Below are 23208 nucleotides of genomic sequence, written 5' to 3'. Positions count from 1 at the left end.
TCGGTGAAGAACTTTCAGAGATTATAGATCATGAACAAACAGACATTTAATTTTTTATTATATAGATAACAGAGTTTATAGGGATTAACAATAGAGAGCAGGGTGACATTTGTACATCTCTCTCTCTCTCCCTCCCTGTCCTCCCCTGCTTTAAGAGATCAGCCCGACCCATCTGCCAAAAATGATAAGACTGGCCCACCTCACATGGTTCTTGGTTCTATCCAAGCATGCAATACTTAGGAGTCAAACCCCACGGTTTGGAGCAATTTTCAAAGAAATTGGTGAAGAACTTTCAGCGATTTGAGGTCATGAACAAATAGACATTTACATTTTTATTTATATATATTGCAACAACTGCAGAATTATTCTGCCAGTAGATGGCAGTGTTTAGTTTGCATCTATGGTTATAATCTATGGTTCCTTTATGTTCTGAGGAGAGTTTTCTGTGGCAGTTGAAACCATTAGGCAGCAAGGTCCATGGTGACTGTACACTGTACACTTTATTTGATTTGCATGGCTATGTAACCATCCTGTGCTACCAAGCTGTATGGCTGTTTAACAATCTTCTGCTACCATTTATCTATATAAATAAATTCCTTCTTTTTGGATCTCTCACCTTTGCAAGGCCATGCTTATCTTCCCTTATTCTTATAGTTTTGAATTATCAGCAGCCAATGAAAACATGGCTGCTATCTTTTTCAGCAGCCAATCAAAACCCGCCTCCTATGTTTGTCACAAGTCTCCATGCAAAGCAATTCCCTGTTTCTCCATATAGGTAGACCATTCTCATTGGTTCAAATTATCACCAGTGCCTCCTGTCTTTTTCACCAACCAATCAAAACATGGCTCCTATGTCTTTCACCAGGTTTTACCTGTCAAATGTGTGATATATACAGTATATAACATTGCTATATGAAAAGGCCTGTAGTAGAATGCAATGCTGTGTCCAAATTTCAAAGTAATCTGTGAAGAACTTTAGGAGATTTGAGGTCATGAACAAACTGACATTTACATTTTTATTTATATAGATAACAGGAATAACATCTCATTTTAAAATATATTTTTGCAAAGTCTTAATATTGCTATATTTGGAATAGAGGTTATTATATGTTTCAGACGTATTTGAGCTTTAAATTTTGCTGATGGCTATATACTTTTGAACTATTTCATAGAAATGATGGTGGAAAAATAAAAATGGATTCTCTCTGCCAATCTTAGTACTAGGAAATCTTTTGTTTAAGATTACAAAGGAACATTTATAGCCTCAATTAGCCAATGGACAGAAGACTTCATATTACTCACAAATTCTGAAAAAAAAATGTGTACAAACAGAAATTATGAATGGACAATTATAACATTATACCAGAAACCTCTGCTTATTGTGTAATCATTTTAGATATTTCCTTATCTAAACAGAGAAACATAATAAAGGAAAGCTCTTGGAAACCCTTCCTCCCTTCTGGTTAGCACTGCTTGGGTTTTCTTCATCAGGATTTTTGAGGTGATTCACAATAGTTTGCATAGTTGGGGGAGGGAGAAGAGAGGAAACTGCTCTTGCTAAATTAATTTTACACATAATTCAGTGAACCTTTGAATGATTCCTGCCTTACCTGATGAATCCGGTAGTGGTTGACCATCCACATCTGCAATTGAAGATGGACTAGAATTAGTGAAATACACATTATAAAAATTGGTAAGTCATAGAGCATTTTTTTAAAAAAAAAGGTAAATACATGGGTTCATAACTTCTATGAATGTCTACATTTATAATGTATATTGGGTTTTTAAAAATCTAATAATTCCTATGCCTTTTTATACATTTATTTTCCTCTTTCCACTTTTTTCTTTTCAAGCCAGGCTTAAATGGCCCACAATTGTGCCATTGCCCTCTCTCCAACTTCAGGGTTTCTTAGAAGAAGGAGAACTGTCCATTCTACTTTCTACTCATGCCACTTCTTTTTTTTTAAAAAAAATATTTTTTATTGAATTTTTTGAAATAAAAAACAAATAAACACAGACAAAAATAGACACATCATACAATACATACAAGCAGTTTATGGAAACTTGTGCCTTTTGAATTAATGTTGTTTTTATATTGCCTTTTCTGCATTGTCCTCTTTTGTTTTGTTTGGTTTTTTCATTTCTGTTTTTTTCTCCATCCGATTATATTATATTTCCCCATGCGGTATAATAGTCATTTCCCTGTTAATTTTGCAATTCCATTGTCATTTTACTTATTTTTGCACATTCTAATATCTTTCTGATTACCATTTGTTCTGTTGGTATATTTTCTTTTTTCCAATTTTGTGCAAAGCTCAATCTTGCCGCTGTAAGTATATGAATTATAAGATATAAATTTGCCTTTTTATGATGTCCATTAATAATACCTAGTAGGTATTATTCCCATTTTAATTGTAGTCTTCGGAGAGGGGCGGCATACAAATCCAAATAATAAATAAATAAATAAATAAGTTCATAATTTAGAATTTCTTTCAACCAATTTCTAATTAAGGTCCAAAATTTTACTGTAGTAGGTGCCATGTGGTGTTTTACACTTCCAACATTCACTATTTAAATTATTACAAATTTTTGCAAGTCTTGCGTAGTGCCACCGGTAGAACATATTATAAAGATTTTCTGTATAGGCTTCTTTGAAGTTTAATTTCCAGAGTTGCTCCCACTATTCTAGTTGTATGTTGTAACCAAAGTTGGTCATCCATACTATCATGTTTTCTTTCACAGATTCTTCTATATTCTCAAAATCTAATAAATAATTATACATTCTAGCAATATTTTTTTTCTGGGCCTATTAAAATTTTGTCTATTGTATTTATTTTCTTACATATTCTGTGTTCTATTAAATCCCTCTTATATCTGCTTCGTATTTGGTAGTACGGTAACCAATCTAATCGTTTTCCTTCCTTTTCAAATTCCACTCTTTAATGAGCCTTTTGCATCCAATGTTATTATTAACATATTATCATATGTTATTAATCTAGTTTTATCAATTACATTGGGGTATACTTGAGCTTCTATGGTTGATAACCATCTTAGTATTTCTATATAGTTTTTTTTCTTTATCTTTCTCCATATATCTAATAGTATTTTCCTTATCATATGTGACTGAAATTGTGTATATTTAGTCGTTCCTTTCTCCCATAAATGTGCATGCCACCCATCTAGTATATTATGACCTTCTATTGTTAAAATCCTCTCATTTTCTAATCTAATCCATTCTCTTATCCATAGTAGGTTGGCCGCTTGGTGATATAATTCTAGATTAGGGAGACCAAATCCTCCCCTTGTTCTGGAGTATTGTTAAGCTTTAAGTCTAATTCTAGTTTTTTTGTTGTTCCATACGAATTTAGATATTATACGATTTAAATTGGTGAAAAATTGCTTTTCTAATTTAACTGGCACCATCTGAAAGAGATATAGCCATCTATGCAGTGTTCTGGTTTCTTGTAGAAATTTAGCAATTAAAAATAACTCTTATTAAATGCATTATTTCATGAATAAAGAAACTCAATTTATTTCTCTGCTCTTCTGGAATTCAAACACATTTCATATAGGAACTTATCTGTTGGTCCGTTATCTTCCTTAACTGCATTTCTCACATTCCTTTTCCTTCTCCACTTAACAAGATTTATTTTCCTAACAGCATGATTTCTAAAACAGCAGCCCTGACTGTTAATCAACACAGAATACTTTTGCTTACTTGGGAGTGGCAAGAAAAACCTCCATTTTCCTCTTTGGCAACGTTGAAATTCCACCCTTCTTCCCCACTGAACCCCTGACGTGCCAAATACATCACTACAGTATTTAACCCATTCCTCTCCTTAATATCCTCTTCCAGACACCTGTTCTCTACGTTTTTGGGCCCTTCTGAATTTAGGGTTAACCCAGCGAGCGTCTGATTCTTGCTAGATCCTGAACTCATAGCCCCATCCTCCCACCTGTTCTACTACCTGTAACCCTGGGCCCCCCACTAATTCATAAACACGATCTGAATCTGAGTCCTCAATATCTTCATCATCCTCCAACTGACCAGGAGTATGTACAACAGGCAGTATGTTGGACTTTTTCATATTAATTCTTCCCATTACTGCTAAATTTAATTTGGTCCATTTTCCTGAATCTTCTTTAGTTTTATTTAGCAAGTTAGTGTAATTTAACACTTTTAAAGATGTATATCATGTTGTGAGCCATAACCCCAAGTATTTTATTTTTGGTTCTATCTGTAACCCTGTCAGGGCTGTTATTCTTTGTTTTTGATCATATTTACAATTTTTGGTTAACATTTTAGTTTTAGTTTTATTAATTTTAAATCCCTCAATTTTGCCATATTCACCCACACCACTTCTAAGATAGTAAACAAAAAGGATATTATGGTCAATACTATCAAAGAATGCTGCTACGTCTATATAGAATGCTTACACGAATACTGCGACTTCTATACAGACCAGTCTAATGCCATCCAATAAAATATCAGGCAAACTAAAACAGCCTGAAAGGCACAAATGGGATTTCTTATTGGGATTAAGACTGGTTCTGGGACACTTCTTGCCTGTCCAGTTTAGGATTCCTGGTCTATAAATGTGCACAGGAATTTTAGATATTTGAAGGCTGTCCTTGTTAGAATATTCATAATTGGGAGACCCAGTTTTAGCAAGGTCAGCCAATGAATAGGCATAGTGACTAAGTCAACCAATGAGAGCTAAACACTTCTGAGTCTGTGCAAAGACTTAAACTAAAAGCTTAAGCTTAAGGTTGGGTTTGGCTACAGTCCGTACTCTTCTAAAATTCCTGTGTACTCTGCTGAAATGAAACTAACTGTTCTCTTCTGCCTGTAACTGATTGAAGAAGAATTCTACTTGTGGTATTGTAAATATATATATATATTGTTTATAAGGAAGTATATGAATCCAGTTGAATTAGTCATCTGTGCGTGCTTCTGGTTTTGATTTTGCAACAAACTTTAATAATCCTTCCTCAAAGTCAATTCTCAATGTCTTTCCACTTGCTGCCTTTCTTTATTCTCTGGCTCCACTCAGTACTACATGCTCTGCTCTTCCTTTTTAGTAACAATAGCATCATCATCATCTGTAATACACCTTAATACTCTACCATGTCAGGAAGCATGCTAGAAAAAAAAGGATGAATTAAATTCCACTGTTAAGGATCTTCCTTAAATTTAGGTCAATTAACTAATTTCTTTGGCTTGAATATGGCTTATTAGTTTACTTTAACAGTGATAAGAAAATGCTAAGTTGAGTGATACTTCCATTTTTTCCAGTCGTAAACTACAAAGGAAGCCGAGCTATGAAATCCCATGGAGCGATGGTCAATCCTAGTCAACAACAAATTGGTTGAAGAAGAGTCAATGAAAAAGAAATCACAATGGGTCTTTATTGCCACTTGATCGTAAGTGGAGATCACATTTCTGTAAATAAATTGGGTTTTCTTACCTTTCTGTTGAGTTTCTTCAAGTTTTTTTGCAACATCATTTATGTTGCGTTTTTTAAGGACTTCAATGCATACCTCTAGAGCATCCTCTGCATAATTTTTAATCAGGAGCTCTACAACATCTTGTTCATCAGCTTTGTCCAGTGAACATCTAGGAATGTTTGGCTTTCCATTATAATTGATAAAACCGAGCTTCCATTTAAACCCTTTAAATTGCTTCTTATTTAGTTCCTGCATTGCACTGTAAAGATCTTCTTTCACAATGTCATCCATGTCAACTATGATGGATTATATGTGATCTAAAATTAAAATTAGAGAATCAAACTAATATGAAAAATGAGATCTGAAGGGAACACTATTAAAGTTAAACAAGCTTGTTCCTTCACAAATTCACAGCAATATGATTTCATTCATACTAGTTTCCATACGTTATCTATTTCATATATTCTAGGAATGTTATAGCCCTAAAACATAGACAGCATTCATCCTGATTTGAGATGGCAAGATATAACTAAGAAGCCTATCATTCAGGTTTCCCCCTGTCTTTTCCAAAGGTGTAAACCCAGAGCTTTCCTCTTGGCTTGCACATAATGAGCAGAAACATTCTCCTTGAAGTAACATATTCCTGTCCTGTTTGGAGCCACACAATTCAGAAGGTGTAAAAACCCTGAAAATTATTCCTTCTGAATTTTATTTTTATTTTATTTTCTTGGCTTGTAGGCTGCCCAACTCCTCGCAGACTCTGGGTGGCAAACAGCAGAATAAAAACACAATATAAATATAAACAATAACACAATTTGTAAAATCCTTAAATAAAACCACTCACCAGGACAAGATGGAACCTTTCACCGGCTTCAGGTCTGCCAGAAAAGCCATATTTTTAGTGTCTTTCGGAAGGCCAGGAGGGTGGGGATCATGTGGAACTTAGGGGGGAGTTGATTCCATACAGCCAGAGCTGCCACAGAGAAGGCCCTCCCACGTGGTCCCACCAGTCGACACTGTCTGGCTGAGGGAACTGTGACCAGCTCTGTGGGCCCTAACCAGCCACTGGGAGGTATGTGGCAGAATGCGGTCCCATACATAATCTGGTTCTAAGCCATGTAGGACTTTAAAAGTGATAACCAACAACTTGAAATGTGTCCAAATTGTGTGAATTGTCAAGAGGCAAGTCATAGAAATGTAGATGGTGTTCTTTCATTATATAATCCCATTTAGGGTTATGCTTCTAGAAGTGACAGATGGGCTCCATAGAGGAGGAGCTGGAGTGATGGACTCAGAGGTGGGCTGCTACCAATTTGCACTGATTTGGTAGAACCTGTAAGTAATTTTATGTCTGGTTTGGCAAACCAGTAAATCCCATCCAGCCCACCCACCCTATCCCGCCCCTCCCAGGAGTCGCCACACAGCCCATTTTGGATCCCAGGTAAGTGCAGGACTCGGGGAGGCTGAAAAATGGTCCCCTTGAAGCCTCCAGAAGGCCTCCGGGAACCCTCCAAAGGGCCTCTGGAGCCTGGGAAGGTGGAAAAATGCCCCCCGGCCATAGTACAGGAGGCTGACTAGGCCACACCCACCATGGCCATGCCCACCCAGCAACCAGGAACAGAACCGGTTGCTGAAATTTCTTAATTAACAAAGAAGTTGTTAACTGCTTGCACTCATGAGTTTTTCTTTACATTTCAAGGAGTTTCCCTGAAAAGACCGTGTGAGAAAGAGAAGCAGCAAGCTGCTAGATTCTGGTAAGATATTTAGGCACAATCTGGTGAATGGCAGATCAGGCAGGAGATGCGGTATACATAGTTGGGGAAGGGGGCTTATTATTTCAATGCATGTTCTGAAAAACCCTGTTGGGCTTATTATCAGGACATGTCTTATTATAGGGGAAACACAGTATGTAAATTGTGTCTATTGCTTTACCCTTCTTGAGTTGTGTAGTCCAAATGTTTATGCCATGTAGGAGTTGTAGATTACAAAACAATCTTTTCCTGAAACCAAACTATTTGTTAGAGAGTAGATTGATTTCTAAGTGGAAGATAATGGGTTGGCTGATGATTGATTCGATGACTTTGCAGGTAACACAATATAATGAGATTGGTCTATAATTTTTGAAGATAGGAATTACTGTGGCTAATGACCATAGGTCAGGCAAAGAGCTGGTTCTAAAATATATTTCATAGATTGTGCTTAGTGGTTCGGCTAGGGCAGGGGTTGGCAAACTTAAACACTCAAAGAGCCATTTGAACCCATTTCCCACAGAAAAAACCCAGCAGGAGTCACAAAATCTGAGTGGGCCTGGCCAACCTGACATCATACACTCCCATCCCGCCACATGACCCCCTAGCCATGCCGGTCATTAGGACAGAGAACTGGGAACCACAAAAACATTCTCTCTCTCTCACACACACACACACACACTCACACTCTCTCATCTTTTTTTCTGTCTCTCTCACTCTCCCCCTCTCACTCTCCCTTCCTCTTTCTGTATCTCTCTCCCCCCCCGCTCCTTCTCTCTGCATCTCTCTATGACTCTCTCCCTCTTTCCCTCTCTATCTCCCCCCTCTCTCTGTACCTGTCTCATGATCTCCCCCTCTTTGTATCTCTGTGTCTCTCTCTGTCTTTCTTCCCGCTCTCTATATCTATGTCTCTCTCTCCCACTCTGTCTGTATCTCTATCTGTCTTTCTTCCCCCTCTTTCTCCCTCTCCCTCTCTGTGTATCTCTCTCTCTCCCCCTCTCCCTCTCTATATCACCCTCTCCCAATATATCCCCCTCTCTCTGTATCTGTGTTAAAGTTTTAAGTCTTAAACTATAAGTACACTGGATAAAACTTGATATTATAAATAGTAATAACAATATTATTTATTGATAAAATTAAATTTCTTACAATTTACCTTACAATATCCATAAAATTAAATCTACCTGTGTTTAGGATCAGGTGGCATTAGCAGATGAAGTTTAGATGAGAGTCTCAATCTGACTCGTATCTAATTGAGGGAATTCTGGGAGTTGAAATCCACAAGTCTTAAAGTTGCTAAGTTTGGAGACCTTGTCCTAATGGGAAGCAGAAATTGTAAAGTACTTCCAGGGTCCTACTACCAGCAAAAGCAATAGTTGGGAACTAGAAGTATCAGTACATTTGGTTGGGGAAAAGAGCTGCCAGATCCTGGTAAAAATCTACAGGAAACACACAATAGCAGTAGTTGTAATAAAGTCATAATAAAGTCATCAGAGGAAATTTTTCAGTCTAGCTTTTTCCCTTAGTTGATCTATCCGCTTACTCCAGAAGTAAATTCCATTGAAATTCCAGGGTGGGATTATTACCTGAATTAAAAACAGCTAGCAGGGGGCAGAGTGGCGGTGGGAAACACACAATATCCAAGTGCTAAACTGTGAGTAGCTGCACTACTCCACCTTCCCTTTGACATCTATGTCACTACTATCAGAATGGGGAACCCACAAGAAAGAAATGAGGAATACTGAAGCATTACAGGCAGCAAGCCACGGTGAACATCCTGTCAACCGGAGTCTCACTGCTGCTTTCATCCTTCGCCTCAAATAATAATTAAAATAAACAAAAAAAAAGATCCCTTTCCCCCCCAAAATAGTGAGCGAAAATCTAAGCGACTAAACCTTTATTGCACCCTTTTTGTGGCTTAAATCAGATTGCATGGCTTTTAATCCACTCCTCCCCTTCCTGCTCTATTTGCCTCTCACATTATTTGATCAATCACCTGATCCATATTTCCTTCTGTTTCCCCCTCTACAGTCTGCATAATTAAAGGAGGAGAAACTGTTCAGAGAATAAATGTCTCATTTCTTTCTTTTTCATTCCCCTCCCCCCAAAATAAAAAAAATCCTGTATGACATAGTAAGGGGAGAGAGAAAAGTAGAGAGGCAGCTGCTTGCAAGCAGCATGCGCAGTGATGGAAACTCGGCTTTTGCGGAAAAGCCACTCTCAAGGACACAAAGAGCCACACCTGAGGATTGCTGACCCCTGGGCTAGAGCAGTGGAAATCTTTTTTAAAGAAGTAGGTACATAATCCATCAGGGCCAAAAGATAAAGATAGTGTAGCGCCTTTTCAACATTATCTTCTGTAAAATCAATATGTAGCAGATCGTTGCAATTAGTTGTGCTACGATGTTGCCTCACCTCCCTGTTCTTTGCACTGGCTGAGCAGCCCAACATGTCCCACCCTACTTCAAATGCAACAGCAGCCTGAAGTATCCTTAGAGGGAGGGATACTTGTTCTTAGTGGCAATATTTCACTTTAATTCTGCTCCTCTTTACTGAGAAATGTTTTCCCTCCTTCCTCTCTTACACTCTATTCTCCAGTTGCAGCCGCTTTAAAGCGAGCTACCAACCTGCCCACCAGCTCCTACAGGGATTTCTCCCATCCAGATTTCAAACAATCACATACAAAAACACAAGCAAATATTCCCTGTGCCCGTCTTCCACAAACCACTCCAAACTGCATGGCTCAGAAGGTGGTTGCTAGTCAAAAGAGGAGGCCATCGTTCTGGGGGAGTAAAAGATGCCCTCATAGCCTGAGGCTTTCAAAAATGTCGCCCTTCTTGCCCAAAATTCTGTTTTCTCTGAAATCAGGGAACTGAAGGTGTGTCTGGAAATCTGATTTTGCTGTGTGGGCACCTCTGCCATTTAGCGACAGTGGCTCCCCCCACCTTCCCCCTGCCAATCTCCCCATGCCATCAGTGACTAAAGGAGTTCTTCTCTTCCCACCTTTCTTTAGCTGAAACAAGGGTGGGACAAGAAAGAGATGTCCACCACTACCCTGTTGCACTCACTCATGCAGCGCTGCTTTCCAAAGTTTTCATGATTTTCCCAGCATAGACCGGCTGGGAGAGAGACACGGCGGAACTGCCACAGTTGAGTAAGATGTGTGTCTCGAGTTTGGGCACATTTTGGGGGTGGCAGGTGGGGATGGGATGGGTCGTGAGACAGGCTTCTTATTCGACTCTGGCAGTTCGGCTGCATATCTCTCCCAGCCACTCTGTGCCAGGAAACATCTTGAAATATAAAGAAAAGCTCACGGTTGCAAGAAGTTGTTAATTGCTTGACATTGTGAGATGTTTTTCTTTACATTGCAAGGTGTTTCCCTGCACAGACTGACAGAGAGAAGAAGTGGCAGAGCTTTCAGACTTGAATAAGATGTTCAGGCACAATTTGGGAGGGGCAGGTAAGGCAGAGGATGGGGTGGGGGATGAGGTGGGGCAGGGCAGGCTGCACATGCATAAGTAGTTGGGGAAGGGGGATTACTTTTGAGGAAACTTTATTTCAGTGCATGCCCCGAAAAGCCCTGTTGGGCTTAATATCAGGAGCTGTCTTATATTCAGGAAAACATGGTAGATATATAGAGTTAGCTCTTAGAAATTTCTAGTTGGATGTCAAAGTTAGAATGACTGGACAATGGTAACTTTCCAATCATCTATCTCCTTCCTCTTTACAAAATTCTGAAGGTCACATGATACTATCCAGTAATCAACTGTATATTTTCTTCCTGCACCCCAATAGGTGTATTCTGCTGCGTGGTTCCCACTTATGTAACCATTTAGGATACATAGGTCCAGACTATGCTGCTTCTGCCTACTGGCATGACATTACAGGGGCTGGGCGGTTATCAGGCAGGCACTTGTTAGGGTAAGGAAAGAAGGGGAGGTGGTGGAAGGCTGCAAGAAGCTGAAGGGAAGGAGGAGAAGGAAGAGGAGAAGGCACAGCCAAAGATAGTGTTGAGTCTGATAATCCTAGAGCCATGCATAGACCTGCCCTGTTAGTTTTTAAATCCTCTGGAATATAGGAGTTCCTCTAGTCTAGTGATGGTGAACCTTTTTTGGTTCACGTCCCAAAAAGAGGCTGTGGGCACTTGCCCACACCCCTTCCCTCCCACCCACTGCCCCCATGAATGTGCATAAAAAAACCCTAACAGACAAACTGAAAGTTCGGGAAAATGCACTTCCAGTTTGCTATTTTTGTGAACTCTGGAGCTTCAGGAAGCTCCTCTGAACTCTCTGGAGTGGAAAAAACACAGCACAATGGCAAACCAGAAATGTGTTTTCCTGAACCTCCAGTTTGTCCATTGGAGGATATTTATTTTTGCCTCTGGGGCTTCAGGGAAGCTTCCCTGAAGCATCCAGAGTACGAAACGGCTTTTCCCAAGGCCAAAAATCAGCTGGCCAGCATGCTGGAGCTGAAATCTAGCAGACTCTGGCATACCCTCTGATATCGCTCCGTGTGCCACCTATATCATGCGTGCAATAGATTTGCCATCATAGCTCTAGTACATTCTCCTCATAATGGATCTAAAGTTGGTTAAATAATGTATGATCATCCTAGAAAATCCTATGTACTTTCTCCCAATCATGAATTCAGTCCAACCCAAGTGCCCAGTTTCCCTGGATTGTAACCTGGGTATGGACAATTGGCCAATTTAAAAACTTTGCTTATGAAAAATCCCAGAGTGGACTTTCAGCAGAAGTGGAAGGGACAAAGAACATTGCTCAGATGGAAGGTACAAAGTCTTCCCTGCTGGCTCCAGGCCATCCTACTATGGAAGGAGACGCCCAGCAGCAAGGACATTGTACCTTCCAGGTGGAGCAGTTTTTTCTGGAAACTTAAGCGAGGGGGAGGGATAATCCTCCTTATATTAGAAGAGTGAAGGAAGTGGGGTGTATTTCAGCACATGCTCTGAAAAGCCTTGTTGGGCTTAGTATCAGGAGCTGTCCTATTTTCAGGAAAACGTGGTAGATATATAGAGTTAGCTCTTAGAAATTTCTAGGTGTATATCAAATTTAGAATTACTGGATAATGGTCACTTTCCAATCATGAATCTATCTCCTGCCTCTTTACAGAATTCTGAAGGTCACATGATACTATCCAGTAATCAACTGTAGATTTTCTTCCTGCACCCCAGTAGATGTATTCTGCTGCATGATTTCCACTTATGTAAACATTTAAGATACATAGGTCCAGACTATGCTGCTTCTACCTGCTGGCATGAAATTGCAGGGGCTGGGTGGCTATGGGGGAGGTGTGGCAACCAAATGGCCTCAGGCACTTCTTAGGGGAAGGAAGGGGAGGGGATGGAAGGCTACAAGAAGCTCAAGGGAAGGAGAAAGAGAAGGAGGAGGCACAACGAAGGGTAGAAGTCTGATAATCCTAGATATGTGCATAGACCTCCCCTGTTTTGGTTTTAGATCTTTAAATTATCTGGAATATAGGAGTTCCTCTAGTATATTCTCCTCATAATGTATCTAAAGTTGGTTAAATAGTGTATGATCTCTTGGTCCCATCCTAGAAAATCCTTTGTATTTTCTCCCAATCATGAATTCAGTTCAGTTCAGTTCAATTCTCCCTTCAGAGAAATTGGTTTTAGTTTGTCCATAGTGAGCCGTAGCTTGCGAGTAGCTGTGCTGAAGTACAAGGTGATGGCACCAAGGAAGCCTGGGTCATCTTCTGGAAAGGGGCTCAGTGTTTTCAAGGCTTAGACTTTGGTAAGAACCTGAAGGAAGGATGTGGCTCATATAACAAATAGCAAACCAAGAATAAACAAAGTTGTAATATTCAGAACCTTCCAAACCAAAGATATTTTAAAAAGCTTATTGCATGTTCAATATTGGGTCTATTATTGGGTGTATTAAGTCTGTTATAACCAGTGAAGGGCTACCAAACTTTTTACTACGGCACTATGGGGGTATAGCTTATGCAGGACGCCCTGCATTTTCTTTCAACATCTTTCAGTGCAAATTGGGTGCTCTGGGGTGGAGCTCCATTTTTCTACCCCACTGAGTCCCCCCCCCCCCATCCGGGCAGCAGCCAACCCCTGGTTATAACAGTTTCCAGATCATAGTATACAGCCGCTTCCGATTAAGAGTTGGATGCCTTTTCAGGGAAGCAACTCTTTTTAAAATGCTCATTCCCAGGATAAACTGAGTTGTGCTTTTTAAACTCCTGGAGTGAAATTCTTCAGGATCAGTCCAACCCAGGTGCCCAGTTTCAACTGGACTGTGATCTGGGAATGGACAATTGGCCAATTTAAAAACTTTGCTTATGAAAAATCCCAGAGCGGACTGTTCAGCAGAGATGGGAGGGACAAAGTTTTCCCTGCTGGCTCCAGGCCATCCTATTATGGAGGGAGATGCCAAGCAGCAATGACTTTGTGCCTTCCAGGTGGAGCAGTTTGTTTTAGAAACTTAAGCAGGAGGGAGGCATAGTCCTCCTTATATTAGAAGAGTGAGGAGAAGTAGATTTTTTTGAGCTGAGTAAATTTTTTTTGACCTGAGTCAAATCCCAAGACAGAATCAAGACACATTAATAAAGAGTGCAATGCCTCACATAGTTAGGAGCCCACATTCAAGACATGGTGGGGTAAGCTATCATCATTCCGTCCAATTCCATGACAGGGGCAAGGAAAAAGCCCCAACGGGCATCCTTCAAGCAATGAAGACATCACCAGTTAATCCTTTCAACTCAGAAGCACCTTAAAAGGTAACTTTGACATGAACAGGATGGGAGTTCACATTGAATCAAACCCTACCCCAGCTATCAAGGTACAATAACCAAACAGATCTGCACTGTAATATTTGAAACACTCTGGGTTCTCACATCCTCAGCCAGCTATTAGGGTTTAATTTCTAGTTGCTCTACTAGGTAAGAGCATTTCTAGAGTTAATTTACTGCCCAAGGTGATTTGTGTGAAATCGTTGCTTGCTAACCCTTCATTGTCAAAGTAAAGTACAGGGAAATAATTTCCTCCAGGCTGGCTTTTGTTACATGAACAATAACTAGATAACTAGTTATTCACAAGCATCTCATGCTAGCATCTACCCTGAAAAACAATTGATCCATGTTAAAAATATTGTATTTAGACTTATGCGTCACTTACCACTCTGTGGTGAAACCGTACAGGCAAAATCCGATGCTGCAGTGCTAAGCAGGTGAAAGGATCCGTTTGCTTTTATACCTGCTGCAAAGAGTGCTTTCACTTTTTCTTTTACTCCATCTGTTACGTGTTATTCCAACCCTCTTCTTGCTTGTACAGTATTTTGTGGCTGCTTGTTTCTCTACTGTTGATAATTAGTCCTAAAAGGCAGAAGGTATTCATCATTTCAGTACAGATAAGTTCTTCGCTTACAACTTAACAGAAACTGCCAATTGCCATCATGAGTTATCATAGTTGTAAAGTAAATCACCATGCGAGAGACCCAATTTTACAACTGTTTTGCATATTGTGGTCACATGACACGTTGATGCTACAAACACCCATAAATGTGGACCAGTTGCCAAGTGCCCAAAATGTGATCATGGGGCATCAGAACATCAGAATTGTGATGTGAATACATTTTAGGGGAAGCCGTCCATCATAACTTTGAATGAGGTAACTTGCTAAGTCAAGTTGTAAATTGGTTGTAAGCCAAAAATACCTATATCTTAATTTTTAAGAAAGTTGTGTCTATCTTGTTCATTATATCTAGTGGCATTGTTTGGTTTTATTTATATTAAATCTTAGTCACATTTTTCTCACCATGCTCTCTAATTTTCACTATTACAGTTTGTAAACTTTTTGCATCTTCTGAAATCAATGTTCAGGCAACAGTTCAGATAATAGCTCCTAACAAGAATACTTTTATTTGGGATCTATTAAGTTCCATGTTCCCATATTCCTACTATATATGGTCATGCAGGGCCGCCGATAGACCGGTATTACTGGGAGTGGCGTCACGGGCCCGGGCCAAGGGGGCCCCCGGCGCCCGCCAAAAACTCCCCAACCCCGATTGAGACAAACTCTGCCTCTGCGGAGCTTCTCCGACCGCGGCCCGCACCTTCTTCCCACCCCCGCGAGGAAAGAAGGCAGGGAGGCAGACAGGATGATGGAAACTCATTCTTACACGCGCGTTCCCTCACCTCAACGGAGATATTTATAATATATACTGGTATGTGTGCATTGGATCAATTCACATCCAACCCACACCATCTTAATTCGGAGAAAGAAGCTCCGGAATGACCTCCACCCCACCCACCCCAGCTGGGATTCCCCAAGGGTACTCGGGCGTGCAAGACAACAAAAGAGCCAGGGCTTGCACGACCGGTGAGGGGGGGGGGACTCCCTTCCGAAGCTCCCATGGGATCCTCTTCCCTCCCACGGCCGGGAGGGGAACGAAGAAGGGGGAAGCGAAGAGAGAAGGCTGGCAGGCGCCGGTTTTTGTATGGCCCGAACGAGTCGCCTCTCTCTCTCTCTCCCTGTCTCTCCCCGCCCGGCCGCAGACAAAGGAGCCGCTCGGCGCCATCCTGCAAGGTGCAGGGAAGGTGGAAAGGGTGGGAGGTGGTCAGATCTCTCCTCCTGGGGCAGGGGAGGGAAGGTGGGGGCGAGGCAAGAGAGAGGGGGGAGGCCGGAAGGAGGGGAGAAAGCGGGGAGGCTTGGCCGCCGGGCAGCTGAAAAGGAAGAAGCCGGTTTTGGAGCTGCCCCCTTAAAACGTGAAGCACGGAGCTGGTGCGGGCACCATGGCTCCGTCTTGCAGGAGGTGGCTCGCCAACGAGGGAAGCAAGCATCTGCTCACGATGGCCAGCAATGCTGCTGATAGCAACCACCCGATTGCTGGGAAGGCGTCTCAAAAGCCTCCTCAGAGGGTTTAAAGCAGGGGCTGGAAGATTGTCGTGTCCCCCCCGCATTTTGAAAGGGAGAATCCAGCAGTCAAAAGAGATGAGAGCTGATCATTCTGAGTGCTGAGACAGTGGGAGGAGTTGTAAAACTTTGGAGAGATGGGTGGGGGTTTGGTAGAGGGAGGACGAAGCTTCGGAGAGGGAGGATGAAAAGGCAGGAGGGGCTGGAGTCGAGTGCCTGGCAGCACGTCTCTTCCCCACCCCGTTTCCCTCCAACACGACCGACCGCCCCCCCCCCCGGTTTTGGAGTCATTGGGATCTGTTCCGGGACGATCCTGCCTTTATTTCTTTATTGGCCAAGTATGATTGGATACACAAGGGAGGAGAGATAAACATATGAGAGAGTGAAGGGGAGACAGAGGGAGAGGATGCAGGAATGAAGAGACCTGGAAGGAGAGAATGAGAGAGAAAGAAAAGAGAGAAATGGAGGGAGGAAGAAGGAAGAATGAAATGAATGGAGGGAAAGAGGGTGGAAGGACCTTTGGGGGGTAATTTCTTTCTCTCTCAACATTCAAATAATACAATGCACCATCTAATTTTCCATGAATAAAATGCTGTATTTTCTTAGTAACTAATATCCCAAAAGTTGCAAAAGGTTTTTTTCTAATTTTGTCATCCAGTTACATACATTTTCTTTTAGTTAAATTCCCTCCTTAATGTTCCTTCAAAAAATATTTCTAACTTATTAACCAGTATGACAAAGTGCTAAATTCAATTCCATTTATGCATTAATCCAAATCAGTATCACCTACTGCATATCGTATTATAATCAATACTTCTAACTTTATTAAAACAGATCAGCAATTCCTAAATTCATATATCTAAATAGAAAAATAGAAGTTAAAAAAGAGCAAACAAAACAATACTCTAAGCTTAATCAACCCTTCTCAAACTCCAATTTCTTCAATCTGAGCAGAACTTTGAACCAAACCCTTTTTTTATTTTTTGTATCCCCTTTTAATCCCCTTTTCCATTTTATTCTTTCTATTATTCCTTCTAGGAAGAAAGGATTTTGTTAGAAAAATAAAGGGGTTATTGGATCAAACTTTGGACACTTGACAAGTTAGTTATGATGGTGGCCATGTCCCAGGGTTATGTGAACATCTTTTGGGATGTTCAAGCAGCTGCAAGGATTAACTTAATGACTGTGGCAAGAAAGGTGGTAAAGTGAGGCAGAACTCACTTAATAACCGTCTTACTCAGGAGATAGAAACATTGGCCTCATTGGTTCATGTACTGATGGTTCAAAGTCGCAACAGCCCTGAATAAAGTGACATGGCCCTTTTTAACACTTAGCACCTTCGCAGCAGCCCGATGATCGGAGGATCAAAACTTTGCTGCCATTTCATTTTTATGACCGTTGCTGTGTGTCCTGAGGTCACGTGACCCCCTTTTGTTTCTAACCGATCCACGCCCAGGCATGGAAATGTGCCGCTCAGACATTATACTTTTCTGCTCACACCGAAAAAAAATTAGAGGGAACACTGCTTGAAGATATCTGGCTGGGGAATTCTGGGAGTTGAAGTCCAGATATCTTCAGGTTGCCAAGGTTGGGAAACACTGGCCTATGGGACCGCCTCGCTTGGTGTAAAGCGGGAAATGATTCCCGGGGGATGGAGTGGCTCGGTGACTTAAAGTAGTTTTAAAATGGCGGGGGGGGGGCCCAAAATTCCTGATGGCGGCCCTGTGGTCATGTAAAACAAACAAGCAGAATTCTATACTCATAAGACAGGTTCAATCTGTTTTCTATTTTATATAATAAATTCTCAATTTAATTTGTTAAGAAACAAAAGAGTAGCCAAAGTTAAATTCTCAACAATTAACATATCTATTAGGGCTATAAAGTGACCCGTCTACCTATCTTTGTGGGTGTACCCAGAACTTTAGAAATAGATTGACCCACTCATTCACATTTGTTTAGTTTGATTTCAAAAATTTAATATATGTGCAGGTGGTCCTCGACTTACAACAGTTCATTTAGTGATTGTTCGAAGTCACAATTGCAGTGATTCTCTGCAGTGACCAAAATATGACAGCTGGCCATTAGGCAGAGAACCAGTTGTTGAATTATTTAAATTTCACCACTGGCTACAACAATTTTATGTCAATGACTTCAGCTATTGGCTTTAACAGAGCACCATAAATAGTCACTAAAATAAACATTAGGTAGAAGGCTAGTTCATAGTATATGTACTTATTACATAGACCAGAAGCAATAAGTCATTTCAGCCTTCCCCCTCATGAAAGAAAAATCAGGATGAGGATCAAGATGTCAAAGATTCTTCTCTCGGAATGGCAGCTAACAATAGAGGAAGAGGTACTAGCCCAGGGAGCTCTTAATCTGAATGAATTTTACAAAGTGTTATAGCACCTGTTATCTCAGGTGATACGCATTAACCTTCTTCAGCTCTTCCTTTTGCTATTTACTATAAGCAGTATCCAGGGTGGACTCCACTTGCCTTCGCCATTAGTTCACGTCGCAAAGTTTCATGCATGTCCACTTGTGCAATTTTGCTTTTGCGCATGCTTAGTATCAGGATTCAGCATGAAACACAGCTGAGGAACTCAATTCTTCAGGTGAAGAAATAATGGTCAGTAAAGGGCTGGGTGGGAGGGCCCTTTTTCAAGCAGCGGAAGAGGAGAAGCCATCCAAACAGGGACAAATTAGCTAAACATTTCCCAAAAAATATGGCAGTGCCGACAGACAGGCACCGACCATGACATCAACAGCGGCTCACTACCGGTTCGGGGGATCTGGTCCAAACATGAAGGATCTCACCCCTGGTAGTATGTAAAAGAAGAGGCAGTTATCCAAGAGAAGAAAACCAGAAAACAGACGTGGGATATAATCATTGACATTGTTAGTCATTCAGTTCTTTCTGACCATTGGCCACTCTATGGATCATGCCCCTCTGTCTCACACCCCCTTCTTCAGATCCACCATGGCCATCCCAGTGTCATCCTTCATAGTGTCCAGCCACCTGTCAGGGTTACAAGTAATATGCCCTCATGCCCTCATCACCTCGAGGTTCGACTACTGTAATGCTCTCTACATGGGGCTACCTTTAAAGAGTGTTCGGAAACTTCAGATTGTGCAGAAAGCAGCTGCGAGAGCAATCATGGGCTTTCCCAGATATGCCCATGTCACACCAACACTCCGCAGTCTGCATTGGTTGCTGATCAGTCTCCAGTCACAATTCAAAGTGTTGGTTATGACCTATAAAGCCCTTCATGTCATCGGACCAGAATATCTCCAGGACCGCCTTCTGCCCCACGAATCCCAGCGACCAGAATAATCTTAGCTTTGAGTGATATTTGTAGTGACGTTTGATATAATACTATTTTTTTCTTTTTGCAGTCCATGGGATGCATAATAACTTGGTTACATCTAGCAACATAGTTGATCAGTTCTTGCAAATGTGTCAAGTAATTTTATTACATTTTTCAAAACATACAATTAAAAACAACATAAAATAGAAATCAAGAGCAACTAAATGTAAAAATGAATATAGATATAAGTATAAAAGCGACCAATTAGGTCCCACAGAGTGGGCCTTCTCCGGGTCCCGTCAACTAAACAATGTCGGTTGGCGGGCCCCAGGGGAAGAGCCTTCTCTGTGGCGGCCCCGACTCTCTGGAACCAGCTCCCCCCAGAGATTAGAATTGCCCCTACCCTCCTTGCCTTTCGTAAACTCCTTAAAACCCACCTTTGTCGTCAGGCATGGGGGAACTGAGATATCTCCCCCGGGCCTATACAATTTATGTATGGTATGTTTGTATGTATGTCTGCTTAATAATGGGGCTTTTAAAAAATATTTTAAATTGTAAATTATTAGATTTGTCATGAACTGGTTTTATTATTTTGTGAGCCGTCCCGAGTCTATGGAGAGGGGCGGCATACAAATCTAATTATTATTATTATTATTATTATTATTATTATTAATAATAATAATAATAATAAGAAGAAGAAGAAGAAGAAGAAGAAGAAGAAGAAGAAGAAGAAGAAGAAGAAGAGGAAAATATAAATATTTATGGAGAATTACATTCAATTTCTTCTTCCAGGGATATAAAGAACATTTACATTCAACTCTATATTTAAGACTGTAGCGATTGCAGAGGCAATGAGAAGACCAAGACAAACAATGAGAAGACCAAGACAAACAATGAGAGACCAAGACAAACGATGAGACAGTAAACTAGCTAGGCTTAGGATGAGAAGTGAAGCTTATCTGGACAGCTTAGTGGAAGTTCACTGGAAAAGGACATTTCCTGTATGACTCATGAGATAGCCATGCATTCAATAAGACTATGGACAAATAGAAATTCCCCAACACCTCATGGCAGGAGTATAATTGGTCAGCAGCTCAGCCCCTGATTGCAGCATTAAGTAGCTAGAATATAACCAATTAGAAGTTTAGGATATGTAACAAGTACCAATTAGAAACTTAGGATATATAACTAATAGGATGACAGTGTTTATGGAATTGAGCCAATGAAATGATGCTTTTGTAAACCCCTCACTTTGCATATGAGAAGGTATAAAAGAAGGTTGTCTGTACAATAAAACTTTGTCACTTTACCCAGACCATTGAATCCGTGTCTCATTGGCGCTCACTGGTAATGGTCTCAGGAACGGGCTTCGTAAGGTGAACCACCACAGGGTTGTCGGGACCCTCGTTTAGCGGGGATCGCGTCTCATCATAAGACTATAATAAAATATCCATTTTCCCAATAAAGAAAAAGGGAAATAATTTTTTTTTAAAGGGCTTCCATTTACAATGAATTTCTTCAGTGATTTTTCTTGCAAGAGAACCATTACATTGGCCACCATTACCAGCTCTGTCATTTTTATTAACACTTCTTCTATTGTGGGCAGGGGTGGGCTACTGCCTGGACGGGAGGGAAGAATTCCAGAAAGATAAGGTCTCTACAAATATCCGAAGTCAACCACTCACACAGCCAGGGGGAGTGACACCACCTGTCACCGAGTCTTCGGAGAGGGGCGGCATACAAATCTAAGTAATAAATAAATAAATAAATAAATTACCCCGAAGTCAAGTGAGCCAGCAGCGTCTCATCGCAGCTGCAATTCTGCTTCTAAAAGAAGCTCCCGTTGCCAAAAGGAAATACCATTAAAATGGTGTAGGAAAGTCTGCCAGGTTTGTAAATTGTCCCTGGCACCAGCGTTCAAGAGCACCCGGTGATGGGGCAAGCGCAAGCCTTGCATTGCAGTATAAATTCTGCACAAAAATGCCCTGCCAGGTGCTACCTCCTGGCAAGCAAAGTTAAGAAGTCTGGCCAGTTCTTGCAACTGGTGTAAGGACATTTTGTGACACAGCAACGTGTCATTTACCTTGCGTCGCATTTTTTCCAATTTATCATCGGGCAGTCTGCAAGACTGCACGATGGTGTCCAGTTCAATACCCAGAAAGGTAATCCTGGAGGCAGGCCCCTCGGTCTTTTCAGGGGCTAAAGGTACCCCCAAATATGAACATAATGCCTCAAAAGCAGCCATCAGTGTAGAACATTGGGCTGTATTTGTGTAGCCTGCCACCAGGAAATCATCTAGGTAGTGAATGACAGATTTCGATCCCGTCCGCTTCCTGAGTGCCCATTCGAAGAAGCTACTAAAACTCTCAAAGAGAGCGCAAGACACAGATCACCTCATGGGTAGCATCCGGTCCACGTAGACACCTCCATCGAATTGGAAGCCCAGGAGCTGGGTGGATGGGCAAGAGCCTAAAGGCTGATTTTATGTCGCTCTTGCCCATCAGGACCCCAACCCCACATGCCCGCACCATGGTCACAACCGCGTCAAAAGACGCATACCGCATGGAGCAGGTGACCTCGGGGATGAAGTCGTTAACCGGCTCACCCCAAGGGAAGGACAAGTGATGGATCAGGTGGAACTCACCACTGGCCTTCTTGGGAACCACCCCCAGTGGGGAGACCCTCAGGTTGGGAAAAGGTAGGGAGGAGAAAGTGCCGAGGGCCCGGCCCTCTTCGACCTCCTTCCTAATTTTTGCTCTATGTCTTCCTTGCTCACAACTGATTTAAGATTTTGAGAAAGAAAGGCTTTCCGGGGACCCAAATAGGTTTATCCGAAAGCCTTCCTGAAAATCCCAAAGGATAGCAGCCGCACGGTTGTGCGGACAATATCCCTTGAGTAGCCTGACCAGCCAGTCCAGCTTAACTGGACTGGGGCCCTTTTGACTGAGGCATAGACGGTTGCTTTGACTGCTTGGAGCTATCTTTGTTACCCTTGTTCCCCCTGGCTTGGGATCATTCATGGGTGGCATGCATGCCCCCACATTTGTTACAGGCATGACGATATCTACAAGAGGAGCAGGAGCAGGACTCCTTGGCACTAAACTCATAATAGACCTGGGTGGATTGAACACCCTGTCCTCCACCTGGGCGGGAAGTAGAGGGCTGAGGGTTATTCATGAGATGACCACTATCAGTCCGCTCCCCGCTACCTGACTGAGAACGCTGAGTGGCATGAAACCACAGGTCAGGTACGACTCTGTTCCTGCTCTTTTGTCACGGCTTCTTCTATTGTTTTTTTTAATACCTACCCTTCTTTAAAAAAAATATTAATATTGATTGGTTGAACTTGAATTCAGCATCTTTACATTGGAAGTGTATGATCTTAAAAATAAAGTCTCATTAGATAATTTCTTCTCTCTAAGCTTAGAGAAGATGTGGGCAAATATGGTTTCTTTACAACTATGGATTTCAACTCCTAGAATTCCTGACCAGCAAGAATTCCTGGCTCAGGAATTCTGGGAGTTGACGTCTATGGGCTATAAAGGGGTCACAGCTTCCCAACAGAATGAGAAGTGGGGGCGTTGCAGCTGTCACTCATTACCTTTAAGACACCCCATCACATCATCATCTAGACACTCCCACCTGATCACATGGCTGGCAAGTCACTCCTACCCAGTCACATGGTTGACAAGCCATTTCCACCTGGTCACATGACCATCAAGCTACACCCACAAAATAAGCCATGCCCATGATGTGGTAGTGAAAAATTTTGTGGCCTATCTCTGCTTGTCATCCAATCTTGGAA

General features: G+C 41.5%; 1 protein-coding gene across 1 annotated transcript in view; it reads right to left on the bottom strand.

The window, feature by feature from the left end:
- Positions 1 to 5739, bottom strand: part of LOC139163582 (NACHT, LRR and PYD domains-containing protein 12-like) — a 113488-nt gene extending 107749 nt beyond the window's left edge. Inside the window, exons 1-2 of the mRNA XM_070744478.1 lie at positions 5469 to 5739; positions 1611 to 1643 (exon numbers count right to left, since the gene is read on the bottom strand). Of these exons, the coding sequence (XP_070600579.1) occupies positions 1611 to 1643; positions 5469 to 5739 (304 nt within the window). The remainder of the gene's footprint in view (positions 1 to 1610; positions 1644 to 5468) is intronic.
- Positions 5740 to 23208: the final 17469 nt, after the last annotated feature.

The sequence above is a fragment of the Erythrolamprus reginae genome, chromosome 1 (genome assembly GCF_031021105.1).
Source record: "Erythrolamprus reginae isolate rEryReg1 chromosome 1, rEryReg1.hap1, whole genome shotgun sequence".
Lineage (NCBI taxonomy): Eukaryota > Metazoa > Chordata > Lepidosauria > Squamata > Dipsadidae > Erythrolamprus > Erythrolamprus reginae.
This window is presented reverse-complemented; position numbering and strand designations above follow the sequence as displayed.